The 24753-nt window shown below is 44.6% G+C and overlaps 8 protein-coding genes across 8 annotated transcripts; 2 read left to right on the top strand and 6 right to left on the bottom strand.

Annotated features, from left to right (window-relative positions):
• Positions 1–135: 135 nt before the first annotated feature.
• On the bottom strand, positions 136–1498 carry I203_104799 (uncharacterized protein; the record flags this gene model as incomplete). The annotated part of the gene is made up of 7 exons (XM_019143617.1): positions 136–199; positions 265–420; positions 512–640; positions 725–947; positions 1027–1141; positions 1213–1326; positions 1385–1498. 7 exons carry the CDS (start codon positions 1496–1498, stop codon positions 136–138), a joined length of 915 nt encoding a protein of 304 aa, XP_019006666.1.
• Positions 1499–2208: 710 nt separating this feature from the next.
• Positions 2209–3419, bottom strand: I203_104798 (uncharacterized protein; the record flags this gene model as incomplete). The annotated part of the gene is made up of 2 exons (XM_019143618.1): positions 2209–3182; positions 3254–3419. 2 exons carry the CDS (start codon positions 3417–3419, stop codon positions 2209–2211), a joined length of 1140 nt encoding a protein of 379 aa, XP_019006667.1.
• Positions 3420–6045: 2626 nt separating this feature from the next.
• Positions 6046–9098, bottom strand: I203_104797 (uncharacterized protein; the record flags this gene model as incomplete). The annotated part of the gene is made up of 22 exons (XM_065517619.1): positions 6046–6165; positions 6221–6237; positions 6303–6396; positions 6445–6455; positions 6532–6561; positions 6618–6961; positions 7029–7065; positions 7132–7153; positions 7220–7229; positions 7293–7309; positions 7361–7577; positions 7636–7683; positions 7741–7755; positions 7825–7909; positions 8037–8171; positions 8237–8347; positions 8409–8445; positions 8505–8564; positions 8632–8643; positions 8710–8755; positions 8814–8922; positions 8987–9098. 22 exons carry the CDS (start codon positions 9096–9098, stop codon positions 6046–6048), a joined length of 1689 nt encoding a protein of 562 aa, XP_065374437.1.
• A 906-nt stretch (positions 9099–10004) lies between these two features.
• Positions 10005–12541, bottom strand: I203_104796 (uncharacterized protein; the record flags this gene model as incomplete). Its single annotated transcript, XM_019143620.1, has 7 exons — positions 10005–10487; positions 10553–10808; positions 10870–10955; positions 11014–11563; positions 11618–11832; positions 11911–12092; positions 12160–12541. The coding sequence occupies 7 exons, from the start codon at positions 12539–12541 to the stop codon at positions 10005–10007; spliced, it is 2154 nt and encodes a 717-aa protein (XP_019006669.1).
• A 556-nt stretch (positions 12542–13097) lies between these two features.
• On the bottom strand, positions 13098–15705 carry I203_104795 (uncharacterized protein; the record flags this gene model as incomplete). Its single annotated transcript, XM_065517618.1, has 7 exons — positions 13098–13507; positions 13575–13655; positions 13716–14745; positions 14809–15071; positions 15157–15268; positions 15330–15346; positions 15435–15705. 7 exons carry the CDS (start codon positions 15703–15705, stop codon positions 13098–13100), a joined length of 2184 nt encoding a protein of 727 aa, XP_065374436.1.
• A 1710-nt stretch (positions 15706–17415) lies between these two features.
• On the bottom strand, positions 17416–18468 carry I203_104794 (uncharacterized protein; the record flags this gene model as incomplete). Its single annotated transcript, XM_019143622.1, has 2 exons — positions 17416–18005; positions 18081–18468. 2 exons carry the CDS (start codon positions 18466–18468, stop codon positions 17416–17418), a joined length of 978 nt encoding a protein of 325 aa, XP_019006671.1.
• A 733-nt stretch (positions 18469–19201) lies between these two features.
• I203_104793 (uncharacterized protein) lies at positions 19202–22873 on the top strand (the record flags this gene model as incomplete). The annotated part of the gene is made up of 18 exons (XM_065517617.1): positions 19202–19423; positions 19489–19869; positions 19934–19987; positions 20055–20454; positions 20505–20704; positions 20758–20894; positions 20941–21055; positions 21117–21310; positions 21376–21490; positions 21546–21734; positions 21794–21935; positions 21982–22104; positions 22216–22315; positions 22367–22395; positions 22445–22563; positions 22625–22645; positions 22704–22802; positions 22865–22873. The coding sequence occupies 18 exons, from the start codon at positions 19202–19204 to the stop codon at positions 22871–22873; spliced, it is 2649 nt and encodes an 882-aa protein (XP_065374435.1).
• A 71-nt stretch (positions 22874–22944) lies between these two features.
• On the top strand, positions 22945–24040 carry I203_104792 (uncharacterized protein; the record flags this gene model as incomplete). Its single annotated transcript, XM_065517616.1, has 7 exons — positions 22945–22972; positions 23024–23088; positions 23148–23204; positions 23273–23430; positions 23487–23571; positions 23637–23881; positions 23956–24040. The coding sequence occupies 7 exons, from the start codon at positions 22945–22947 to the stop codon at positions 24038–24040; spliced, it is 723 nt and encodes a 240-aa protein (XP_065374434.1).
• Positions 24041–24753: the final 713 nt, after the last annotated feature.

The following is a 24753-nucleotide window of genomic DNA, read 5'->3' as shown; positions in this document are numbered from 1 at the left end:
ATATGCATTTCCTAGCATATGTATAAACAATGATTGGCGATGCTTCGATACACGATCTACTTAGGTATTGGATTTACGATGGTCTATGCTTGAAAGCGTTATCCTAATGAACCGTTATCCTAATGAACCGTCATCCTAATTCATAGCTCTCATGGCTAACTCGAAAGCCACGAAGGTAGCACCGTTCGCGAAAGGTGAACTGAGAATGGTAATATCCATCAGCATCCTACCCCTTTCCTTCTTCTGCAGCTGTTGCAGACATACCGTATGAGAGTCGGTGCTAAACCGCCCAGGAAGCCTTTCAACCCTTGATTCCTCCAGGTCTGCCTCGTACAATCTATCATACCTTTATATATCCTCTTGGCAGGGTCGAGTGAATCGGTTTGAAGTTTGGATTTTATCACGTCAACTGGGTAGATACTGTTGATCAATCTCTATCAGCATCATCATTCATTCTCTTCACGAGCTTTTGCCTCGTGGTTGAGAAGTTTGAGAGAATGTGACGACTCACGAAAACCATAATGCATATCCTGCTGCAGCACCATATGTAACTGCCCACAAGGGAGATACTTCCTCTCTTGATAATCCCGTAGTCCGTAAATGTCTTTGTACAAGTGCTTCATATGCCATGAAGTAGCATCTATCATATCGATATGATATCAGATCAGCCTCACTGTCACCTAAATCCATCCATTCGTACCGTGATTCTATGCAGAACACTCACCCATATCCTACTCCGTCTCTCCACATCGTAGGTACCTGGCCTTTGAAGACGCCTTTCAACCCACCACCCTGCTTGTAAAGCTTGGCCGCGCAGTCCAATGGACCATTGTACAATCTGGGAGTGACAGCAGGCTGCGTCTGTAGTCGTATACGAATATGTTCGACGGGGTTGGCTACTACAGTGTTGGCTACTCCCGCAAAAGCCCCGCTCATCCATAGTTCGCCTATGTAATCAACATATATTCAGCATCTATTTTTACCTCCTTTCGATATTTATCGAAGCAGAGAAGATGCAATACTCACCTAAATTCAGCTCCCGTCCTTTAGCTCGTCCAGCAAAGAACCTCTTGGCCCCTTCCAGTGCACCGAACTGGATCGACACACATGCTCCAATACCCAAAAGAGGAGTCAATGTACCCTATTTCCATCATCAACGTCGATAAATTCGTCAGCCTTCATTCGAGAGTAGTATGCAAGATATCAGCTCACCTTGTAGAAACCTAATGGTCCATCCGCTTTGAGCAGCTTGGTAGCGCAATCCAATGGAGAAGCGTATGTCCCTGGAGGAGCAGTTTGGATTCGTACTTTGACAATATCAAAGGGCTTGAGAACCATACCTCATCAGCTTGAGATGTCCAAACGTTGGTCCGTAGACACCTACCTGACCAACAAGGACCTGAGCTATACCTCCCACCGAACCTCCTATGAGATCTTTTTGAGTCTGGGTCAAGCGGATACCAGCACCATCTGCAGGGGGTGATAACAGCTCGGACATGGTCGATTTCGCTCTGAGATTTGTCGCAGTCCTCCACTGAAATTCCACTGAAGACCTATGGGGGAAGCAATGAAGGGGAAGGCGGGGATGAAGAAGAGGTGACTTGGTGTTATCTTATATGCATGAGCATGACTCGAATGACCTTTTTGATGGGTTCTGATGTTGAAGGTTTTTTTTTTACCAATATTTCGATGGAATTGGAATATCTAGCAGCAAGGCAATTTCAGGCACCATACCACACAACCCAAGGCCTGCTTGCGTTGAGATAAGAGGAAAAAAACGTTGTGTCCTCATTTAGTCCACGACCACTGGTATGCTCGCGACTGTACACGCAAAGATAGTTGAACATGAAGATCCTGTCATTGCATGTCATTTAATCTAACCAACTGAATCTATGTGATGTATGTATGTATAAGATGACATGGTGCTACAAAAAGTATCTACTAGTATCGTCGTCACGACCAAGATCCGTACCAACCAGGGTACGTTTCCTTCCTCCCCTAATCCAACCATTCCAAACTGAGCGAATCTATACTAAAAGAGTGAATAAATCGTTGGTAAGACCAGACCAAACTACCATGCTGAGAGGGAAAATGTATTGTTGTTGTCGTTGTCGTGTTGTCGTAAGGCTACAAATGTTCTCGTTTTGTCGAGTATCGATTAAAAGCCACCATAAAACCCAAAAAATCGAAACATATTCTTCTGTCATCCTATATGGCAGTCCACGAAAGGGCTGCAACGGTCTCTTCATCTTCTTCCAGCTTACTCCTGGGCTTTTGGCTTCTCTCAGATGATCGGAGTAACCTATTTAAGAAACCCTCTTTCACCGCGGAGACAGGTGCAGGAACGGGAGCTTGTTTACCTTCGTAAACCTTGAAAGAGTTGGTAGTCATTGATCGAGGAATCGAGTAATTGTTTTGGGTTTCGTAGATCGCTGGAGGTATTTGGACCTGAGCGGATGATACTGATCTCATACTGCTGGATTTACTCGTTGACATGACTGGAGGAGAGACCTGTTGAGGTGTCAGAGGCATATCCTCAGATTCCAAAGACGACGATGAACCTGATCGATCCAATGGTGGAGCGATGTAGGTGATATCGCCCTTGGACGATACGCGTCGATGGCCGATTGGTCGCTGAGAGACAGACTGAGGCATTCGGACAGGCGTAGGAGGAGTGTTGGGCAATTCAGGTGAAGAGGATGAAGCGTATGGTGAATCGAATGTATATCTCGATAGGAAAGGTTCAAAGTTATCTACAATCTCTTGCTCGTTGATAGACAGGTCGTAATCTAACAAGTAGAGTAATTGCTTTTCCATCAAGTTGATTTCGGCGATTGAGAACATTTGGGCGTACTTAGTCCAGTGCTTGTTCTTGGGTGAAGAGTCGTTCAAATACTTGGCAGCGACGATGAGAGTAGCGAGGAACACTCGGTGTCGGGTACAGGGCATACCCTTGGCGACCTTTGGTAATCGGTGTCTTAACCTTTCCAAGTAGACAAGGGTAGCTAACAAGGTTGATACTTGCACGTTGGATTGTTCACAGACGACAGCGATGAAGGTCTCGAGAGAGGGAAGGCCAGGCGCCTGGTAGCCATCCTTAAATGGTGTAGGGGGTGGTGAAGGAGGGAAGGCAATTTTGGTAGAGCAAGCGATCACTGATGAAGTTCGATCGGCGAGGTAGTCTATAGACATGCCAGATAGTCAGTCAACAGTATCAAGATCGGAAATCGGTTGGGTGATGGTCAAGACTTACAGACCATCTCGCGCGAGACATCAGTTCGGATGAGCTCGAGAAGAGCAGGGTTGTGGATACCACAGATGGAAAGGGATGCTGGGTGAGTTCTGTCCTCAAAGCATGGGGACATTGGCTCAAAGGAAGGGGTACCGGAAGGGTAGAAGGACATGGCTGTCGAAGACATGTTGATTGTGGTGATTTCAAAGAGATCGGAAGGTAGTTGGTAAAGGGGATGAACTGATTCTATGAGGTGGTCGACAGAAGAGAATTAGTTATAGGGATCCTCTTTCGGAATGAGGGAGACGTCGTTGATGGGAGTTACAGGATGAATAGATGGTAATTGGATAACGATGATGATGATTGAATGAACACTTTTTAAGATATAGACGAAAGGAGGGGAGGGGGGGATGGTGAGATGACTCACGATTCCTTGAATCTATATAGACGCTAAGCCAAAGATGAGATAACGCGTTCAACGCTAAGGGGGAGATAGATCCTGGCGATACGAAAAGTTAAAAAAAGTCACCGAAGATCGTAGACTTTTTCCGTCTAAGCTGTCAAATGTCGCGTCTCGTCTCGGAAGTCCCACCAGGGGTTTTTGCTTTCTTGCTGTCTCGTTTGGAAATAACTAAAGGTAGAAGTAATTGGGATGGAATGAAATGAAATGAAAACGAACGTGAACTAAGCAACGAAGTTAAAAGGTAAAGTCAAAGTCAAAATCCAAATAACATGCAATATTCTATCACGTTAAAGAGGTGCAAGAAGGACTCAGCGAGACAGGGCACAAGCACACCAAGTAAGCAGAAAACGACGAGAACGAGGTGATCACTTTGGAACGTAAAGATATAGAAATTAAAAAAGGGCAGTCGCGTCTTCTTGTTTTATCTTGTTGAGTTGACTTTTCGGTGGTGCCAAAGAGACTGACAACCCAAAGATCTCCAAGCGAGTGCGCGACCTGGTTTCGCAAGTGAATTATTCCGCTCCGAGGTCAAAGTCAACGCGTTGGAGAGGGAAAAAAGGCTGGATCGGAATGACGGGAAGTGTGCTGATTTCTGACGTTTACCTTCCTTGTAACGCTCTAACGCCACTTTTAGCAATGGCAGGTTAAGTTCAAATAGGGTGGGTGTAACGGTGGCAAGGTGAATTCAGGGTTTTTAAGCAAAGATTGGAACGACAAACCTTATTTTTGATTTTTTCCAGTGACGCCAGCGGCACTTGAAAACTTTTTATGTGATTCCAGGATGGGGACTCCAGAAGCAACTGTCACGAAATGCCGTATAAGATAATTCAAGGTACAGTAAGAAAGTCTATCAAAGACTCACTCTGCTTGTCTGTCTGGACTGGCCCGATCAAGGGTTTTTCTGGCAAGATTAGACGGATAGTCGAGAAGTCAAGGAATGTCGTATGTGAAAGAACGCGAAGACTAACTAAATAGAAGTAGAGAAGGAAAGAAAAGTTAAGTGCTCATTTGAAGAAGTGAAGAAGGGTGAGGAAGCTTTTCCTTTTCCTCTGAGCTTTTACACCTTCATTCAACAGGCTTTTTAGCATTCAAAGCTTCTGAATTAGTCACCAGCTCAAAGGTAGGAAGATCAAATTTGATGTAAGCATGAGATCGTAGGCGGGTAAGAACCAGAGATAAACGCAGATCTCTTCTTGTTCAAACTGGAATCAAACGGGAGACCGAACCTTGTACAAACCAATCTTAAACGTTATGATACCCGTTAAGCCTCTTTCGAATAGCTTGGCGGTATCAAGCGCCGTTTAGACAGTCTGAGAAGCTTCATCATCCAGATCAGAGCATGATAAGCTGGTCCAAATCATAATGTCAACTACGGTATGAGAAAAGGAGCTCCTGCTCGGAATCTTGACCAGTACCATTTTTAGCGCGTTCACATGGTCTGGTTTCCCATAATTAACTGGTCGTTTGGTCTGGAACCATGAATTAAGGCAGATATCTAACTGTGCAAATCTCATCAAACGGTCTGTGCCGTTGATGTCGTCCGAGCTGCCGAATAATCGCAACTCGCTAACGGTCACGAATGATAAGAAGGTACCGATTTTACATGCATGACAGATCGAGCAACTCGATGTTGCACTGGTGCGGCTGCTTGATGGCAGTAAGATCGACGATCTTCGGATTACTTCACTCTAAATAACTTCGGGTTTGATGTTATGAAGTTCCGCAATTGACGGTGAATGCTCGTTGTCTCGCTCAGTGCGCACTCCCGTCGTTACTCGATCAGCGCCATACGTCCAGCCAACAACGGCATGGCTGCTTCGGATTCTTATGATTACATCACTTCTTGCTTTTTGACCTGTCAGATGGGCAGATGGGCGTTACTCCGAATTCTGAGGAGAGACGCGACGCGTCGATCAGGTCCTTCCCGTCCTTCTGTTTTAGCTTAAGGGAAATAAGATAAGATACGTACTTTGTGAAGATATCAAACGCACAGCGCAGCGCGTTCTTAGTAAGAGTATGTATTGCGTAACGTCGATCGATCGTAAAGTCATGCACAGTCCGGTCCAACTCATTTGGCGTGTGCGGAAACTTCGGACGGACTGTCAAGTTGACTATTCGAGTGAGTGAGTGACTCAACCTCGCAGGAGGTATAGAACATCCACTTGATCGGTTCCGCAAAAGTCAGTTCTCTCAGGATTTATCTCGAATGGAGTCCAGAATACCGGACTAAGTCACTCAAGGAGTTGACGTCTCCTTAGTATGGTGACGACATGTGAAGTAGACTAATTTGTCTAAGGCGATACATCTCTCCGCTGAATATATTGAGGCATCATTATACTCGTATAGCGCATCACTCGTGATCTCTCCCATTCACAACAACGGCTGCATGACTTTCTTCCGTCCTCTGCTCCTTGTCGTTCTTTACGGCAACTAGCAGAGATGCCTTCACTGGGTTAGGCGCATCGAAAATCTACGACCTTTCGTAAGCTTGCGTTATAGGTCAACCTCATCCATGCGAAACTCACCACATCTAGCTCTTCCACTGCAACATGTGTCATCAGATCAGCACACAACTCAAAATGGTGACGCGACATAAGTTATACTCACGAGTCCTGCCTTTAGTCTCCACAGCAAGAAAATACCATATTCCTGTCTCCATCAGGTCCCAACATACCCAAGGTAGGTATGACCACCAACCGATCTGACAGTTCATTCAGCTATAGCCGGGCGGTCATTGAGAAGGACTGACCTTTTGTAGGGCTTCATTATACAAGCAACTCAGCATAAGCTGTCATATTCGCAGTAAGATGAGCCGATATGGTGTGAAAATACTTACCTATAGGAGTAGTCAATTGACCTAGTACAGCTACGACGTAACATCAGAGTCATATCAGTACACAGTACTGGAAGCAGAAGACTTACAAGCTAAATTTAGCGTCAGAACCATCAACCCCATGCCTGTACTACGCTGTTCCATACTCAACACCTCGGGTGGATAGACAGCAACAAGCGGTATGTACGCCCATGCGTATGTGGCGTAAAATAATATCAGAAATGCGATGGTGCTCTTGGCCGCCGCGTTCTTATAATCCGATACTGAGATTGTCGTGTTTCCATGTAGAGAGATGACCGAACAGGCCATTGCTAGTGCTAAGAATAATGCACATAGGAATGTGCCGAAGGTTAACATGGGTCGTCTACCTAGCTGGTCGGTACACCAGGTGCCGAAAATGGCGAACAGGAGACCGATCAGTGTTGGTATCAAACTGTCGTAAGGGATCAGGTGATAGTGAGCCATTTCCAACCTGCAAGGAATGTAGATGGGTCACTCACGTCATGATAAGCTGCTGTCGGACGCTCGTCATACCGACTAATCGTGACAGCATAAGTCAGGAAATTTCCGTCTCTTACAGCATTAATTGAAGATGGGACTAACCTTGTTTATACAGACTTGGCGCCTTTTCATACATCAAATCAAGACAAGTCAGCAGAGCTCTGGGTGATGAAATGTAATTACAACTCACAAATATCATCCTAAACATAATTCGTTTTTCCGATAATCAGCTTCAATCCACCAGTATTTCTTTATCAGCTCACAGAGTATTACCACTCAACTACATTCATCGATCAGTACCATCCCTCGTGCGCGGACTAATCACACTCACCTGTCCTGCAGCACCCATGATCAAAGCTAACATCAACCTATACGCCTTACCCTTGGTATTTGCCAAAGTTCGATAATCAAACATCTGTTTCGGTGATTGGCTTAACGATAGAGTGATTTGATCTAGTTCCTTCGCTACTGATGGCGTACAAACACCATTTCCGTGGAACTTAGTCAAAACTTCTTTAGCTTTTCCTGATTTCCCATGCGCGTACAGCCTAGATACCTTCGCGCTCAGCCTGATCTTCCGATCGATGAGGTGTATTCAGCACGTACCATCTTGGTGACTCGGGTAGGAATGATACCGTCGAGGCCATTATGGTCCTATCATAATATGGCTTTCAGCTTAACTTGATGATTGACAGACTGATGTCAACTCACGGACAAATGAGTTGTCTGTTGGTAGGTACATACCAGATCAGCGAACATCAACGAGACGGATACCAAAATGATGATCTCACTCACATGATAAGAGGGAGTCTCCAAGACCAGTCTGATCTGATTCTTTCGGTCAAGATACAAACGATCGTGGCAACGGCATTTCCCAGTACTGCACAACGAGATGAGCGAACGAGGTGAGTGCAGAAGCTAAGAGAGCACTTACGCCAACAACTGAATCCCAATTTATACATTTCAGCTATCGCCATTTGACAGGCACCCTCGAGAAAATGACTCACCAGTTGAACAATCCTTTTGATGTTGATAGAAATTAGCGTCTACATCAATGCGGTGAGTACTGGCTTGGCTGAATTTACCTGTTAAAAACCCTCTGTGCAGTGGCGGAGATATCTCCACGACATATGGTGGCGCAGCTATACCCAGACACCCACCATGGCCGTTATCAGCCATGCTCCAGGTGCTCAAAAGAAGGACTTACCAGGCTGCATGAGACCTACCGCCGCTCCCAGCAAAAACCTTCCGGCCAGTAACATACCGAAGTTCTTGGAAAAGGCCATGAGAGATGTTCCGAGGATGTATACCAAGGAAGCTACCGAGATCTATGTGTCAGCTGGAATTCTGGATCATATCCCTTGATAAGAAATACTGACAGATGAGCATACCCCCTCTTCTGCCTAGCCTGTCTGCCTGAAAAAGAACAAATGATGGTCAAGGCAATCGATAGCAGCATCATTACATTAGCTCACTATCATCGGACCTAGCCAGAATAGACCACATGCTGCGATTGGCCACATGGAGAAGACTAGCTGTCCGATTGTACTCGTTAGCTCGTGTAGACAATCGATTTTAATACTGGTGAGCAAAGTCGCTCACTCCGGTCGATACCTATACAATGTCAGATCAGCAATCTGTGAGCATGACAGATGGGTCGCTGTCAAATCTTGCACTTACTCCTACATCCTCAAATTTGAAATAATTCTGAAAAGTTGGCATTGGACTAAATGGTTTGTGAGCACCAGACCAATGATTTGATTTGCGGTGGGACTGAAATTTACTTGATAGCAGTCATTGAAGCGACACCATATCCCGCCATAAAAGTAGCTAACAACGCCACGGACCATACACCATACAGTTTGATCATACCAGCCGAAAGATGGTCGACATCTGCACAGCCGAGAAAGTGTCAGCTGGGCGTATAAGTAATAAAACTAAGAAAGGAGTGCCTCACGATCTGGGTGAAGAGGCTCAGTCTCCTCTTCTTGAGGTGGGTCATTCCTAGCTTCATTCTTGGTTGAACTGGTGTCGGTTATAGGTATCGAGTATCTGATTTCCTCAGGCATGGTTGAGAGTCATAGAGAGGTTATAGACCGTGTGAGCAGATCAGGTTGTGTTGTATCGATAAGCATAGAAATGACATCGACTGTCGAGCGGTTGATTTAGGGATGAGTGATCGATGAGGCGCTTGGTTAGGCAGCGGAGAAGGAGGATGCAATGCAATACAACACTAGAATCTAGAGGTGGAACTGGCGACAATCCAACCTCAACATATAAAGCAAGAAGAAAGTTCTCCTTACCATACTTTCGTATTCATCTTTTCATCAAAGGAAATCTGATCAGTGATGGCATCACTATAATTACACGTTTTGATGGTATGATATGGCGATCACTTCCTTTCTCATCCCACTGAGTCATCACTCCTTTCATCAGCATCAGCAACAGCAATCACGCATCAGAGAGTCTTACCTTTCGGTAAATCCAAGGGTGTACCCTGAAGCATGATGGATGATCCGATGCAAGCACAGTGCATTGACGATTGATGGTGGTGATGGTCCCTGTATTAATTACCTTTTGGAGGTGGCATCCTCTTTTGTTGCCACTTCTCCGGTCGGACCGGATCGATCAAGCCATGGCTCTATTCGACTGTCATCAACTACATGGCCGAGAACGGAGTAGTTAACGAGAGCAATCAGTAGGAGTTTGGTTTATACAGAATGGTATTGTCCATTTGACTGTTGATCAAAGCCGAATTTTGGTACAGACCTTGGAGCCTATTTATCGGGATGAACTGAATAACCTTATCATCTTTAGGGACAATCCCATCGCATCTGATTGATTGGTCTCACCTCAGATCATGCAAATACCACGCAGATATTCGAGATACAATAAAATTGGTGTCAATCATATACAATCAACATGCAATGCATTACTAAGGTTATGTGATTTATCGAATCAACCATCAAACCCAATCATATAAACTCAAATCTTCCCTCACCGCTAGTCAACAACCTCCTAGCATTAACCGACCCTACCACCCTCTCCAATTTCAAAGCATCGAATCTCGAGAACAAAACCCTACTCGACACTTCAGCTTCGTCCACTTCTACTTCACCCTGCCCCTTTGATCCTAGGAAAGGTGTATTCAGAAATTCGGAATAGAACTGAGCGTGATCGGGTAAAGAGTAGAATACTAGAGTTTTAGCTCCACGTATCTTGTATCTTCTGTAGAAATGGAATCGTTCCGTCACGATCAAGAATGATTTCTTGCCTTTGAAGAATAGAGTTCGAGCTTTACTGATTTCGGCATTGGATGAATATTCCGATATGGACACGTATGTGAATACATCGTTCTTTCTTAGATAGTTATTGACTCTGACGAAGTCGAAATAGGATGGGACGATTATGAGTGTGTTCTGTCGTGAGATAGCGGATCGCAAAAGAGCAGGAATCGTCTGCGAGATACGATATCAGCTGTCAGATCCAGATTTTGATGCACAAAATTGTCTATTCAGCTCACCTTCTTGGTAAACCATTCTAACCTAGTATCCATCTCTTCCACAGCTGCTGATCCATTCAAGGCTTTTGGGCCTTCTAAATCGATCCGTTCGAAGACTTGTCTCACCCCCGACCTGACACGACCGAGCACACCTTCATAGTCTGTTCTTTCCAACCGGATCTTGCCCTGAAGATTGTGGCAATGACGGTTGAAGAGTGCTCGAGATTCTGGAGTATCATAACGCGAAAGAAGGATAGTCTGGCGTAGGTATTGGGCTCTGCACATGTAGACCTGTCAGCGATATGTCAAGTCCACCTGAAAAGGCATCATAGACTCACTGTTGTTCAAGATACCATGGTTTCACTCGTGAGAAATCACATCCATGGGGAGATTTGGGTATTTTGTTCATGTTATTGAAGATGAACTTCATTTGGGTGAGACATGAGTTACAACACAGACAGCTTTACTGGAAAATGACTCACCTGCACATGATCCCAGTTCTGCATAGCCATCGTATCCAATCCATCCGCTATGAGCACTTCGATGGAACTTAAAAGATCCGTACTATCTTCTTTCTCGGCAGCCATCTTGAACCCTAGAGGACTAGACACCAGTATATCACAGTCTAACAATTTCTCTTCGTTGGCAGGTGGCATAACAATTCTCCAAGCTTTACGAGTGAACTTGATACCAAATCTAAAATTGTCATCACTGTTACCCTTGAAATTTACGAGATGATCGACAGGGAAATCTTTGCTTGCTGAACTTGATGCGAGAGGATCTTCTTCACCTTCAGGCAAAGAAAAAGAAGTCAAAAATGGACGTTGATTCTCTATCTGTGTACCTGTTGGCGCTAGTGGAAGAAGGTGCGTTTTGATGTAATGTAATGCGAGCGAACGGAATGGTAATAGAAGGAGGACTTTGGGGCGTGTGAATGATTGGTCTCGAGGAGGTTCTGGAATAGATGAAGGGTTGTCGGATGATGCAGCATGAGCGAGTTTTTCGTTGTTTCGAATGATACGTCGACGGGTTCTACAAGAAGTTGTATTAGCAGACATTCAGTGCATAATCATCATGAAGACTCACTTCAGGACGTGGTTCAAGGCGTGGACGACCGCCGCCTTTCTCATCGCTTCCTTCTGCTCACCCACTATCTGAGGTTCGGAACCTTCCGCTTCTCCGTCGAGTGAGTGAAGGTAGAAATCTTTATATGTACCGAGATAGGACAATGAGGTAGAGAGAAGAGGAGTAGTAGTTGTTGATGATGAGGCTTCCAAAGCAGATCCAATGGACGGCGTGATCTGCAATACCATAAAGTCAGCTCAAACCAACAGTCTCATCGTCCACTGTAAGGAAAATATAGATGTGAATGAGCTAACTCTAGTTTTGACATCTGCGGGCATAGCCTCAGCGCTTAGCGCTGACAGCTCGACCACTCTTCCAAAGCCCTTGAGAGCCTTCCTCTCCGATTTCCACTTGTGCTCTTCCGCCATTTCTACAGCTTCCTTGGTGTGAATAGGTGGGTTAGCCCCAAAGTGAAGATTGAACATATCGTTATTGACTATAAAGGTTTCACATAATTCAGTTGCTCGTCCGATCCATGCACTTGATATACGAAAGCTTCTCACCTGAGTTGGAGCTCTCTCCCTCATCACCTGACTCGTCATCCTCCTCAAAAACATCTTCATTCCCTTCCCCAAGACCATTGGCAATCACATCTTTTGCGGAATCTGCAATCCCATTACTTTCGCTTATCTCAACCTTCTTAGCTTTACCTTTCCCCTTCTTACCAAAAGTACTTCCACTCGGTCCGACCTCTCCTCCAAATACAACACTCTTCCGTCTTTTCTTACTGGGTTCCTGACCATCTTCTGATTCCAGTACGAGAGAAGGAGTTTTAGAGAAAGATGGTGATCCCCTATGACCTCCTGGTAGATCCAATTCTCTGGGTCGCTTGACCGCGCTAACGTTAAGCAGTGTGAGGAGCTTGATCTCCGTTGCTGTACTCATGTCCACTACGTTTCTGTATCTATGAGGTTGTCGATGAGAGACAGATGAATCAAGGTGAAATATAGATGGATGGGTTTAACCGACAAGTCAAAATTCTGCAAAATCAGAAATATATTTTTGATGACCGCTCCCACGTGGTCATATTGTCCAAGCGCTTGAGTGGCAAAACGATACATGCTTTGATCCGCATTGTGTTTTGGTAAGAGTACAGTTGCTCACGAACTGCCAGCAATCACATGCATAGCTGAACTTTTGTCCGGCGTACATGCGATCTAGCAACCTTGTCGAGGATACTTACATTGCATCAAGTCATGTAACTATTTTACCCATTCGAATCAATTATGATCTTCCGGGATGCCTCACATTTCATGTATCCGCCAGTTAACCCATTATCTATGTGATATGTATGTATAAAAAAGAGGAAGCAAAAACAAAGCAAGTGTATCTATAAAAGGTATCTGTAAACGTGGATATAATTTGTAGGTGGTTTATAGGTTGGGTATATGTAGATATACGATCACAGAAAGATCGATGGCTGATGTTCGTATACTCTCGTTTAAGCAGAAGCGACAAAGTAGTTATAGTTGTAATCGCTTGGTGAGGTTGTATATGTGAACGAACCTGTTGAATCGTAAGATTTGACTGTAGATCCACTTCTTACGATCTTAGCTCCAATCGAACCTGCAGCAGATTTGACAGAGACCTTGTTGACTCCCGCACTGAGATTCCAAGAGACGCTGTTGGATCCTGACGTGACAATAACTGTGGCTGCAGATTTCAAAACTACCCAGACGTATAGGAGGTCATCGGTGTTGTTCCATCCTGTAGGTCGAGACATCGAAGGTGAAGTGGCAGTGGCTGCTTTGGGGTGAGGCCGAGACCATAACACCAGCTGATCGTTGGCGGATGGGTAGGAGCCGGTCTTGAATGCCGGAGCGTAGTATTTGATAACTTCTAGCCAAGCAGCTAGACAAGAAGGGTACAGAGTCAGTGGAAAATTCTTTACTTGAAGTTTAAGTTGAGAAGTACTCACTGTGGGGCATACCGTTTGTCCATCCTTGGGAGTTGGGTTGATCAGCTCGGATAGGACCGATATAATGGGATTCTCCGTAATCTACCAAAATACAACCATCAGTGTCTGTTCGTTCAAAGTGCAACGGAGTGTTAGACTCACCATTCCAAGAGATGATCTCAGCCAAATCAAATGTATTTCTCATCGAAATAATCTGTTCCATCCTTCTAGCCAATAACCAATCATCACTCCTGTAGATCCAATTTTTATTATAGCTCGAAGGTGAGTAGTACGTGAAAAACGCCGGTGATACACTCGCCATGTATCCTTGGGTACTCAAGGCACTCATGTAGCTAGTATCTGAGGAGGTATCCAAAGCGGAACTGCCCATTGGCCAGCCGGAGTTCCAATTGAATTCACCGTCCATCCAACTACTTGATGAGAAGGTACTGATATCGGCGAAAGTGGCCGGGACGAAGTATACATCGATCGATTTGGCTTTAAGGAGAGAATCGAAGTAGGTCCATGCGGCTTGATAAGATCCTTGTCCGAATGTACACGATTCTCCTGCGAAAGTTGATACGAGTATTTTACTGTCAACTTTGGCTTGAGCAGAGTTGTTAGCATAGGTAGCGATCGTATTGACTAGATTGGAGGCATCACTTGTCGACGAGCAACCCAACGATGAGACATCCATAGATAAGAACATCTTGAAATTCCCATTGGCTTTAGCCGCTGCATAGGCATCGGCGATTCTACTAGGTTGCCAAGAATCGGAGCCATAGTTCAATGCGAAGCCATCGATACCGGCTGCCGAAGCTTGGGATATATCGTCTGCCCAGGTAGATTGGGTATACGAATAGGTGTTTCCGACCATGTGGTGAGCAAAAAGCTGTTTGGTACCCGTGGCAGAAGGCGGTGAAGCCACTCCAGTCGTTGATGAAGCAATTGCAGCAGCTACCGAGGTCGTCGAACTAGCTGTAAAACTTGTGCTGGAGCTGCTGCTTGAGGTGGTAGTCTTTGTAGTCGTAGTGGAGACCGCACTAGTGGTTGAGATGGTACCACTTGAACTGTATATATTAAGGTACCAGAATCCACCACATTTCAAAGTTTTGTCTCCAGTACAAGCGTATGAACAACCTGTTTCTGAAGATTGCCTTTTGGTTGAATCAACCGAGTTACCGCAGAAACACTGTTCAATTTGATCCAGTCAGCCACTGAACTTAAACTCATCGACGTGACGGATATGGCTTACTTGTTTACCGTACGAGACACCGGCTAAAGAGTATCCCTTACTGCTACAGAACGTCTGACAGACACTTGGGGTCATCGAGGACGATTCGGTAGAAGCGCTATTCATCAAACGTTTCGAAGAGGAGTCTTGATAACACCCATAATAGGTGGCTGCCGAATCTCTTTCCGTGACAGTGGCAGTCGCGGCGGTAGTGCTGGTTTTGATAGTACTTGTAGATGTAGAGGTGGTTTTGGAAGTACTAGTAGAAGTCAAAGAGGAAGTAGCTGTATTTGCGATATATACTATTATACAAATTGATCAGTGAGTTATCCTCTAACTGCTACACAGGTTTCAAAGGAAGGAACATACAGTTCATCTTGTAGTACCCTCCGCAAGGTTGACTGGAATCACCAGTACATGCGTAACTACAATCCGAAGCTGAAGTGGAAATACCAAGTCCATTTCTCAACTGGGTGTCACACTAGCAACCGAAACTTTATCAGCAGGAAATTACGATTTGGACTGACTATGAAAGAACTCACGTAACATTGATTCTTAGCTGTAAGAAAGAATTTCACCGAGATAGACAATTAAAAGTATACTATCAGTTATTTCCTTCTCAATTTAACGATCAGAATGTGACCTACCTTCCAATCCAGCATACGTGTATCCCTTACTTGCGCACCAAGTGGTACACAACTGAGCGGTCATCGCACCGTTGATTTGACTTGCCGCAGTTAAAGCTCTAGCTCCACCGTCAGTTACACAACCCTGGTAGGTCCATCCTGAGATTGTCGGTGCTGTAGTAGCTCTCTTCTCAACATTGTGAGCTGGCGATACCTTCCGTATTTGGTGAGGATGGGCATCAACGAAAGTTGTTATTGCCGCCAAAGCAATGATAAGAGTTTGTCCTAACATCTTCTACTGCCTCCTTCTGGCTACTCGTCAGACTCCAAAATATGTACTAAACAGAGGGGCTCGTTGATTATAAAAGCCTTAATTGATTAACCTTGAGTATTAAAAGAGTGTATGTCGAAGTTGAAGTTGGACCGTTGTCGAAAAATTCCTGATGAAAAGAGAAGATCGGAATCGAGATAATGACCAGGGGGAAGGATTGATGATGGTGGTTTTGATGTTTATATATAAGATGTTTTCGTTTGTTTATCGTCTATCGATCAGACAGAAGGAACCAGTTCTTCTGTTTCTCGATCGTCTATCTTGAGAGTAAGATTGGGAAAAGATATGGAGATGTTTCAGTATCTGACGTCTTAACGTCTTTTAAACGTCCGAACTCCGAAATTATAAAGATATAAATGATTTTGGAAAAAAGCTTTCTTCAAGAAAGATCCAAGAGGGGCAATGGAAGGCGAAAAAAGAGAGAGAAAGAGATAAGGTGTTGGTTTGTTTTGTTTTTTTCTGGCTCCAATGCCTTTGGAGAGATAATCGGTACAGAATAAGCATCTGCGGTTGTGGACGCCTCCCTCCTTGGCATCCAACCCATTCCTTCTGGAAACACTCATAATCCGTGAGGAATGATATCGGATCGGTAATGTTCTTCCTCTTCAAAACAGGGTCGAATATTAGATTAAACTCTCTTACAATTGCGCCATCATTGACCAGGTCCAAGATGCAAAGGGGGTATAAGCTTTCGAGCTTTCAAACTGGCTATCATATTGATATATCACGTTGATCAGTGAAACGAAAATAAACACAAAGTCTCAAAGTGAAGAAAGTGAGTTTGTACCTCGTCGATCATCCGATGGGTTTACGTTATAACCCATTCGACGGTTCGCTCCTCACGCCTCCCCTCTTCTAAAGCTTGGAATCCGAATTGCATTGTTTACATCCGTTTTTGGTAGTTTACAATCTCTCCGAAAGACATGATATTCCATCGCGTTTGTTTACCTCACTTTTCCTTCTACGCCTACGCCATACCATGCCGCAAGCTGAAGGATATATCTCTACATGCTTATCCTTGGCTGCGTGGGAGCATCCCGAATCTCATTCCCGTTTCTGTCAATGGGAAGCGAACAGTTGACCATCGCAGTCTTGCTCACTGCAGGACGAAATACTACCATTACACATACATACAGTACAGCACAAACACTTGTCTTTGCATATGTAGAGTGAAAACCCAAGCTGCGATTCCAGCTGCGCTGAAAAACGTGGATTTCACCGAACTTGGTTAGACCATACAAACAATGAAAAAAATGTCTCAAGGATAAGCTCTACCATGTAATTACCGTATCTTTCTTTAATGTTTATGTCTCGGATTGGTCTGGATTTCATGCATCATTCCATTGATTTGGTCCAGCGTTATCGAACCTACGACGAATATCTGGCCATTAAATGATATCGTATGAAAAAATCTTATCATCTAGCTTTATATTCAGAAGCTGCGTGGTAAATTAACGTACTAATTGATATTCCACCGAAAAAGGAAAGACTTGTCTCACAAATGATCATCGTTACTTGTACTTTGATATCGTTTGGAGATTTGGAACGACGATCGCTGATTCCAATAAAGTGAATGGAGTATTCGTCATGTTCGCCACTCGTTAAGAATCAAGATGTTTATAGAGTTACAATGAGATGCGCCTATCTCTTTATACACATACCGAAATACGATCAGGTGTCGTCGAACCACAATTCGACTTCCTCTCTATCAAATTCTCCTTGCCAGTCCTCTCTTGTCAGATACTCCTCGAAACTCATGTACTCAATCACCTCTAACCTATTCTTCAGCTGCTTTTGAGCTCTTGTGCAATTCGTCCAGTCTTCCATCATTCTCTCTATCCTATTGCTCATGTACTGCTTTGTTTCCATATTCGTTTTGTCCTTCATAGCTATCTTATCTAAATTGCAGACGATCAATTTACCAGCATCGGCAACCGCACATAAAGATATCTGTTGTACTATATTATCAATCTCTCCTTCTCCGTCATCCGAATCTGAATCTGAATCCGCATTGAGATCCGGGTCCGAGTCGACTCCTGCATTTGCGTTATGATACCATTTCTGTGTCGGATCGTCCGCCCAGAATATCAAGACGATCTCTGTGTTCTCGTTGAACATCCGCTTATGATGCTCGATAGACTGCCCAATTTCCAGAGTCATTTGATTGACTTCTCGCAAATCCTCCAGATTCCTAAATGTAATGACCAACTTCGTGACCGTTTGGAACGTCTCATCAGCGATCCCAGAGTATGGTTGGCCAGCTGCCAGATAAGTCATATGTCTGATTATCAATTTCTTCGGTTTCAATTCGCGTAACCAGCGGCAGTTTCACGCACTTGTGTTGGCCTCATTCAGGTATATTCGAAGAATGTTCAAAGAGAGGAATTTGATATTCGTTTGACACCATCTCAAACATCCTAGATTATCACAGCCTTCATGATTTTTCATAGATAGATTCTTCACCAGACCAAGTAAATCACGTTTCATCTCCCTTTCGGTACAATCCGAATAGATCATCGAGCCGGAACTTGCTCCTCTTAGCACTGAGTCAATGTTGTTGGGTGTGATGGAAAGAGTGGAATAGAGGAGAGGCGAAGCCAGTTGGAAGAATAACCAGGATACTCTCATACATCTTGATAAGGATTGTTTGTCCGCATATTGCAGTATATGACAGAGGATGTCGGGATGAGTGATGACCGAAGACTTTGAGGAGGGGAACGCCATGCTTTTCCCAGTAGTCGTCTCGTTAATATTCTTGTTATGGAAGCACCAACTGAGACAGACAGATCAATGGATGTATGTATGCCGGTTATCTGGACACTCCTTTGTCTACCTAGCCTATCTACCCAAAACCACATGGACCGGCCTCACAACGATCCGTGCGGTTATCTCTGTGTGTGTGTGTGCCTGGCAATGAATGAGCTAGCAATCAATTTCTACTTCGCAAGCTACTCGAGTATTCTTGACTTTTTGTCGTACATATTCAATCCTTGCAACCTTCTTTCTTTCTCTCTTCTTCCCTTCTCTCAGATTTCTTGATCAACATATCCGTCCTCCTTCTTGTGTGAAATAGACCATCTTGTAGTATATAGCTTTGAACCTCTCTTGTCCCATATTGTATGACGACCTGTTCTCTTTGAAACGGGCATCAGCTTGACTTCCGCTCCCTTCCTTTGGTCGCAAAGCATTGATCGTCTTGTATCCTCTCAGGGAAAAAGGCAATATCAAAGTCCGATAGGCTCGAACCAAGGTCAGTGATGGTTTCCGCAAAGCCACATTTCATCAAAGGGGGACAGGAAGATCAAAAGCTGATACCCATCACATGTCATTCCATCCACCCTCCTTTCATTCATTGTTGACATACAAACAGCTTTAAGAACGTTCCAACAACCTTCCCAGTTTTTCATTAACCTTCTTCCAAAGGGATTCTTGGTATCTTGCCTCTTGGAGATACACCATGGATTTCTACGCTCCAGCACCTCCTCAACCGAGGTTCAATTCATTCAATGGACTAAATCGATCATTCAATCAACTTCACACTTCATCCCCTTTCCAGCGAAGTGACCCAGGACCCGGCAAGACAGCCAATGCCTCAAAAGATACCAATGATATAGCCAAGTACCAGTTCTGGCCAGAAGCCATTGCTATGGGTACGCTGACAGGCAAAACATTCACCCAAGTAAGTCAAGATTGAAGTCACAAAAACCAAGACCTTGTGCTGACGTTATATCTCTGTTCTGTTAGATATTAGGGGCTGGCTGTGAAAAAGGGGTCAACTACGACGACTGGAATCGACATGGAAAATCATTTATCGCTTTCGACTTCAAGAAAGAACAGCTAGTACTAAGAGCAGAAATGAAACTACCTCGAGACAGGTTACCACCAGCACTCCCTCCTCTAGATGCCGAGTTGTCATTTGACGACATCACTTCACACGGATTCTACGTCACTTACGAGATGGTGGGAGGGGTATATAACGTTGTAGTTACCGTAAGCTGTCGACGACCGCCCAAATTCTATCTGAAATTCGAGGATGCCCACCTTCTACGAGAGACCGATAGGAAAGGGTTCAAACAGGATCGTAGGAGGGCCACCGCAATGGATTTTGCTATATCTGCTGGCGTGGTTAGCTGTCCTGCCCTCCACGTCAATTGCTCGGTACTGATCAAATACTCCATATGCTCTGCAGCCCGAACGCGACGCTGGTCCTATCAAGTCTGTTCCAGAAGGACCTTGTGGTTTTGTGAGTACCATTATCGGATATCGAAATGCACAGCAACGAACGCTGACTCTACCTTGACGCTACTCAGCCTACCTTTTGGAATACCTATAGATGGACTTTCAAGTTGGACGTAAAGGGATACAACACTCTCATTGGGTGTACCCAGAAGATCCGAGCGCTGGCAGAGAGCGATCCAGAGATGAACCTCATGTCAAATTTCAGGACTGATACTAGGTGGCAAGTCCACAAACTCGATGCCACTGCAATGGATCAGCTCTACGGTCCACCCAACTTGAACACTATACGGTTTTCAGCTAGAACGTTGATCGAAGGTCTAATTGCTCACAATATCCTTCGTCCAGGAGATATCAGAGCTCTGTTAATCGCCCTTCAACAAGTGGCTGTTGTCGCTGGCTTCCAGGATAGGATATTGGAGAGTTTGTACAGCTACCACGAGAGGATAAGGGATGTAGGCGAAGTAGTGAAGAGTATGTGAGACTAGTATCCTTCATCTGCTTTCCGCTGATGAATATACTAGAAACTGCAAGCTATCTGAGAAGGAAAGAACGTCCAAATCTCTCTCATTTAGTCTTAATTAGAACAGTACAAGTGACACCTACACGAGTACTCATCGGACCACCCCAGCAAGAGTCATCTAACAGTGTAACCAGGCAGTACAAAGATCGTCTACATGGTATCATCCGTGTACAGTTTACGGACGAGGAGGATAGACTATACGTCAGTCATCCTGTACTTTAGTAGGCGGATTATCCAGCTGATTCTCTGTGTAGGTGGGAGATCTAAAACAAATGGATAATCTTCGGCCCGAGGTCGGTATCATGGCGAGAGTTCGTCGAGCGCTTCACCACGGTCTCGTCGTAGGTGGTCAAACCTTCTACCCAGTCGCCTCGTCGGCTTCTCAGCAAAAGTAAGTGATCACATATCGAACGTATCGAGCTGACTTGATGAAATAGAGACCACGCCATCTGGTTCGTAGACCATAAGGTGATCGACGGACTTGCCTTGCGGAAGTGGATGGGCAGCGTCACTGAGACCGTCATCGCCAAACATGCCGCACGAATGGGACTAGTGAGCTACCACGTGAACCAAACGCCGTGAGCAATGATTAATCGGTGCTTCTCACATATAGCCTTTCAGCACCAGTCGGATCGTTGATATCAATATCAAAGTTGGAAAGGAACTACCAGATATCAAGCGTAATGGTAGGACATTTACGGATGGTGTAGCAGTAGCCGGCCAGGACGTGCTTATACAGGCAGCGTTGGCTCTTGGAGAGCACAAAGGTCTCAATGCCAAACCTTCTGCTATCCAGTTCCGACTAGGGTAAGTCATGCCATCCTCGGCTGCACTGTGAGTGACATAACGTTGAGCAATTGCTCTTATAACAGGGGAGCCAAAGGTGTACTAGCCTACTGGCCTGGTTTGGTCGAGCCTCAAGAAGTGCGTTTACGAAAATCATTGATCAAATTCGATAGCGACTTGGCGGATTTGAATGTCGTAAGAGTGAGTGAGAGTATAATCAAATGCCTGAATCCTAGGCCGACTTGTACATGAACAGATCGCCAAGTATCAAGTAGCCTTTTTGAATCGACAATTCATCAATATCATGTATGCAAATGGTGTGCCTAGTGCATTGATGGTAGAGATCTTTCAAGATGCAGTAGCTCACATCAAAGGCCTGAAGGACCGAGTAGCTGCTAGGAAGATGACCAAAGACGATCATCAATTGATTGGATTGTGTTCTGCTGTACGATTATCACCCCTCTCTTGTGCTCGCTCAGTAGTCAGCTAATGGCGGAATTGCAGTTCCCCTTGACACAACTAATTAAAGCTGGATTCCATAAAAACCCCTTTGTTCTTGATATAGCTTCTATCATCGAATGTAGGGCTCTCCAAGACCTCAAGTGGAGAGCTAGAGTCAAATTGCCAGGAGGGGTGTTCTTGATCGGTAAGCTATATGTGAATGCGCTGATGGCGGGCTGACAGCGAACCAGGTATCGCGGATGAGACGGGGACTCTAAAAGAAGGGGAAGTCTTCTGTCAATTTCAAGAGAATGAGGAGGGGTCGAAGCCTAAAGTGGTCTTGGGTGAAGTACTCGTCTGTCGAGCTCCAGCTCGTAAGTCAATGACACATAGCTTGTTTAGGTGCTGACATAGTATTTCATAGTGCATCCGGGTGAGCTCGATGAATTGGGGATATTGACTGTAGAGCTAACGGTCAAATGCAGGTGATGTAAGACGTGCGCGTGCTGTGGACAATCCCAGGTTGAGGCATCTTAACAATGTCATTGTTTTCAATGTTCAAGGGGAGCGAGATTTGCCTAGCATGTAGGTGTCTTCTCCTGATAGTAGGTTCAAGCAAGCTAACCTCCTGATTAGGCTGGGAGGGGGAGATCTAGACGGTGATGGTGAGTTATGACCGTTTGTCGCCTGACAAGAGTTCAATGAAGTGGTCAGACTACACCTTGATATGGGATCAACGATTCGTCACATCGCTCAACGTCTACGAGCCAATGCATTATGAGGCTCCGGCACCTATCAAGGTCGACAAAGTGACCCAGGCGCACTTGAACGAGGTAAGCTAGCCGCATCAATCACGTCTCTATGCGATAGCTGATGCCGATACATCCGTTGCAGAACTTCTGCTCATACATTTTGGTGAGCCAATGACATGCTCATGATACATGTTGCAGATCTGCTGACTCACAAGATTCAGAACGATGTCCTCGGTCAAGTCGATAATTGTCACCTCGCCTTATCTGATATGCTCACTCCGTTCCATGAAGATTGCCTACAGCTGTCTGATATCCATTCTGTAAGTGCTAAATCTTCCGGATCATATGCATATATCGCAAGCTGATTTTACTTATTCAACAGACTGCGTAAGCTCATCAAACCTTGGTTTTTTCCACAGCGTTATGGTGAATCACTGTAGCTAACTTCGGCATTACTATATCATGCCCGACAGTGTGGATTTCGCTAAGAGTGAGCATTCGGTGTGTGATTATTCCAGGTATAAACTGACGATATCTACAGCTGGTATTGCCGCTACGCTTCCATTCCAATTAAGACCAAGGGAGTGGCCTGACTTTATGGACAAGGCAGGTCACATCTTTTCAACAGATGCCTTATACTTCAGGTCTGCTGACATTGTTCGCAGGATGATGTCAAGAAAACGTATACCAGCACTGGTGTCTTGGGTGAACTGTTCAGAATTGTAAGTGATCTGTCTCACTTTGTCGATATGCGGTCATGGATCATTGACAAAAGCTTTACCTTCTACAGGTCCAGCCAGATCCTCATTTCTCTCCATGTGATATCAGGAAGTTTGGTTATCCTACTGAATCTCGGATCACTCAATATCCAATTCATACTAGCTTGCTAGAGCGACTCAAGCCGGTCAAGGCGCATTACGAGAAGGTGCTGCAGTATGACATGAGGAGGTAAGCGTACCGAGGATCAATACAAAAGCAAAGAGGTGAGCTGATGAAAGCTGTAGATACCGAGTATTCGAGCCTGAAATCCCTTCTGGTATCGCTATCAAGAACAAGCGAAGGAAGAGGGCCAGGGATCAAAACTTGAACGTGAGCTGCACCGAATGGACTACACCACTATGAGACAGAGCTGATATGCGTTGCACACTATGAAGGAACCACTGAGAGATACTTACAATACCCTCATCACTGAGACCCGACAGATGGCCATGGAACGGATAGCCGATATCGAGTTCCGTACCAAACTTACTCCGGCTCAAATGGTCGCTCGACACTGTTATGCCCTGACTTACGAGAAACAGTACGTCCAAGACTGGGAAGAACAGTTATCGAGGGGCGAATATCATGCTATGGTCAAACAGGAGGACGAGGAGGTGTTTGAGGAAGAACTAAAACCTAAGTGAGTGCAAAGTCTCTGCATCAACTTTGATTTTGTTGTATTCAGCTGACTTTGGGAGCATTGTGATTACTTAGACCGCTGATCAGTTTCGCTTGGGTATTCTGGTCCGAGTTGATCCAGTTGGCTGGGATGGCAGGTGATATCAAGAGTGAGAGATGAGGAGATTATTCTAATTTTGAGCTTTGGAGTTTGAGTATATGGGGTGTGAAACCAATTTACGAATTCTCTTCCGAGTTTTGATGACACGAGTATGGGGAGATTACTATAACGAACTCGCGAGAATGATATTTTACTTTGAAACGCCTACTATATGATCGTTTGATCGTTCTATGAGACTATCTTAACGATGATTTGATACAATGTATATAACGAGTGTTGTATACATATGATTTTATGAACATTCTGCCATCTTGCTCTCAAATGACTTCGAAACGAGATTAAACGTATATAAGTATTCATGTTAATCTTCGTAATAATATATAAATCGGAAAGCAGTATATAAATCATAATTTCTGAAGTTGATATGGTCGGGCAAGAGGTTGAACGATCATCCCATCGTCCATCGAGAAAGATGGATTCAAGGAATGGTAGAGTACTAGTCATCAATAAAGGAATGGGGGATTTTACTCCTCCAAGAATGATATCGATTAAGGCATAAAGATACCAAGTCAAGAAAAAGAGACGAAAATGGTTTTAATGAACGATAATTGAATAAGTAATAATATACACAAGGAATACAGTCGAGTGGTTGTTCCAGACAACCGTGTCAATCAATCATCCTGCTAATCTTCTTCTTCTTTCATATCGCAAATCTGATGGTATTTCCTGTTCCTCCTGTCCATTTACATCTTTGTTGTCTACTTGAATTTCGA

The sequence above is a fragment of the Kwoniella mangroviensis genome (assembly GCF_000507465.2).
Source record: "Kwoniella mangroviensis CBS 8507 chromosome 1 map unlocalized Ctg01, whole genome shotgun sequence".
Taxonomy (NCBI): domain Eukaryota; kingdom Fungi; phylum Basidiomycota; class Tremellomycetes; order Tremellales; family Cryptococcaceae; genus Kwoniella; species Kwoniella mangrovensis.
Note: the sequence above shows the minus strand (reverse complement) of the source record. Positions and strands in the feature narration are given on the sequence as shown.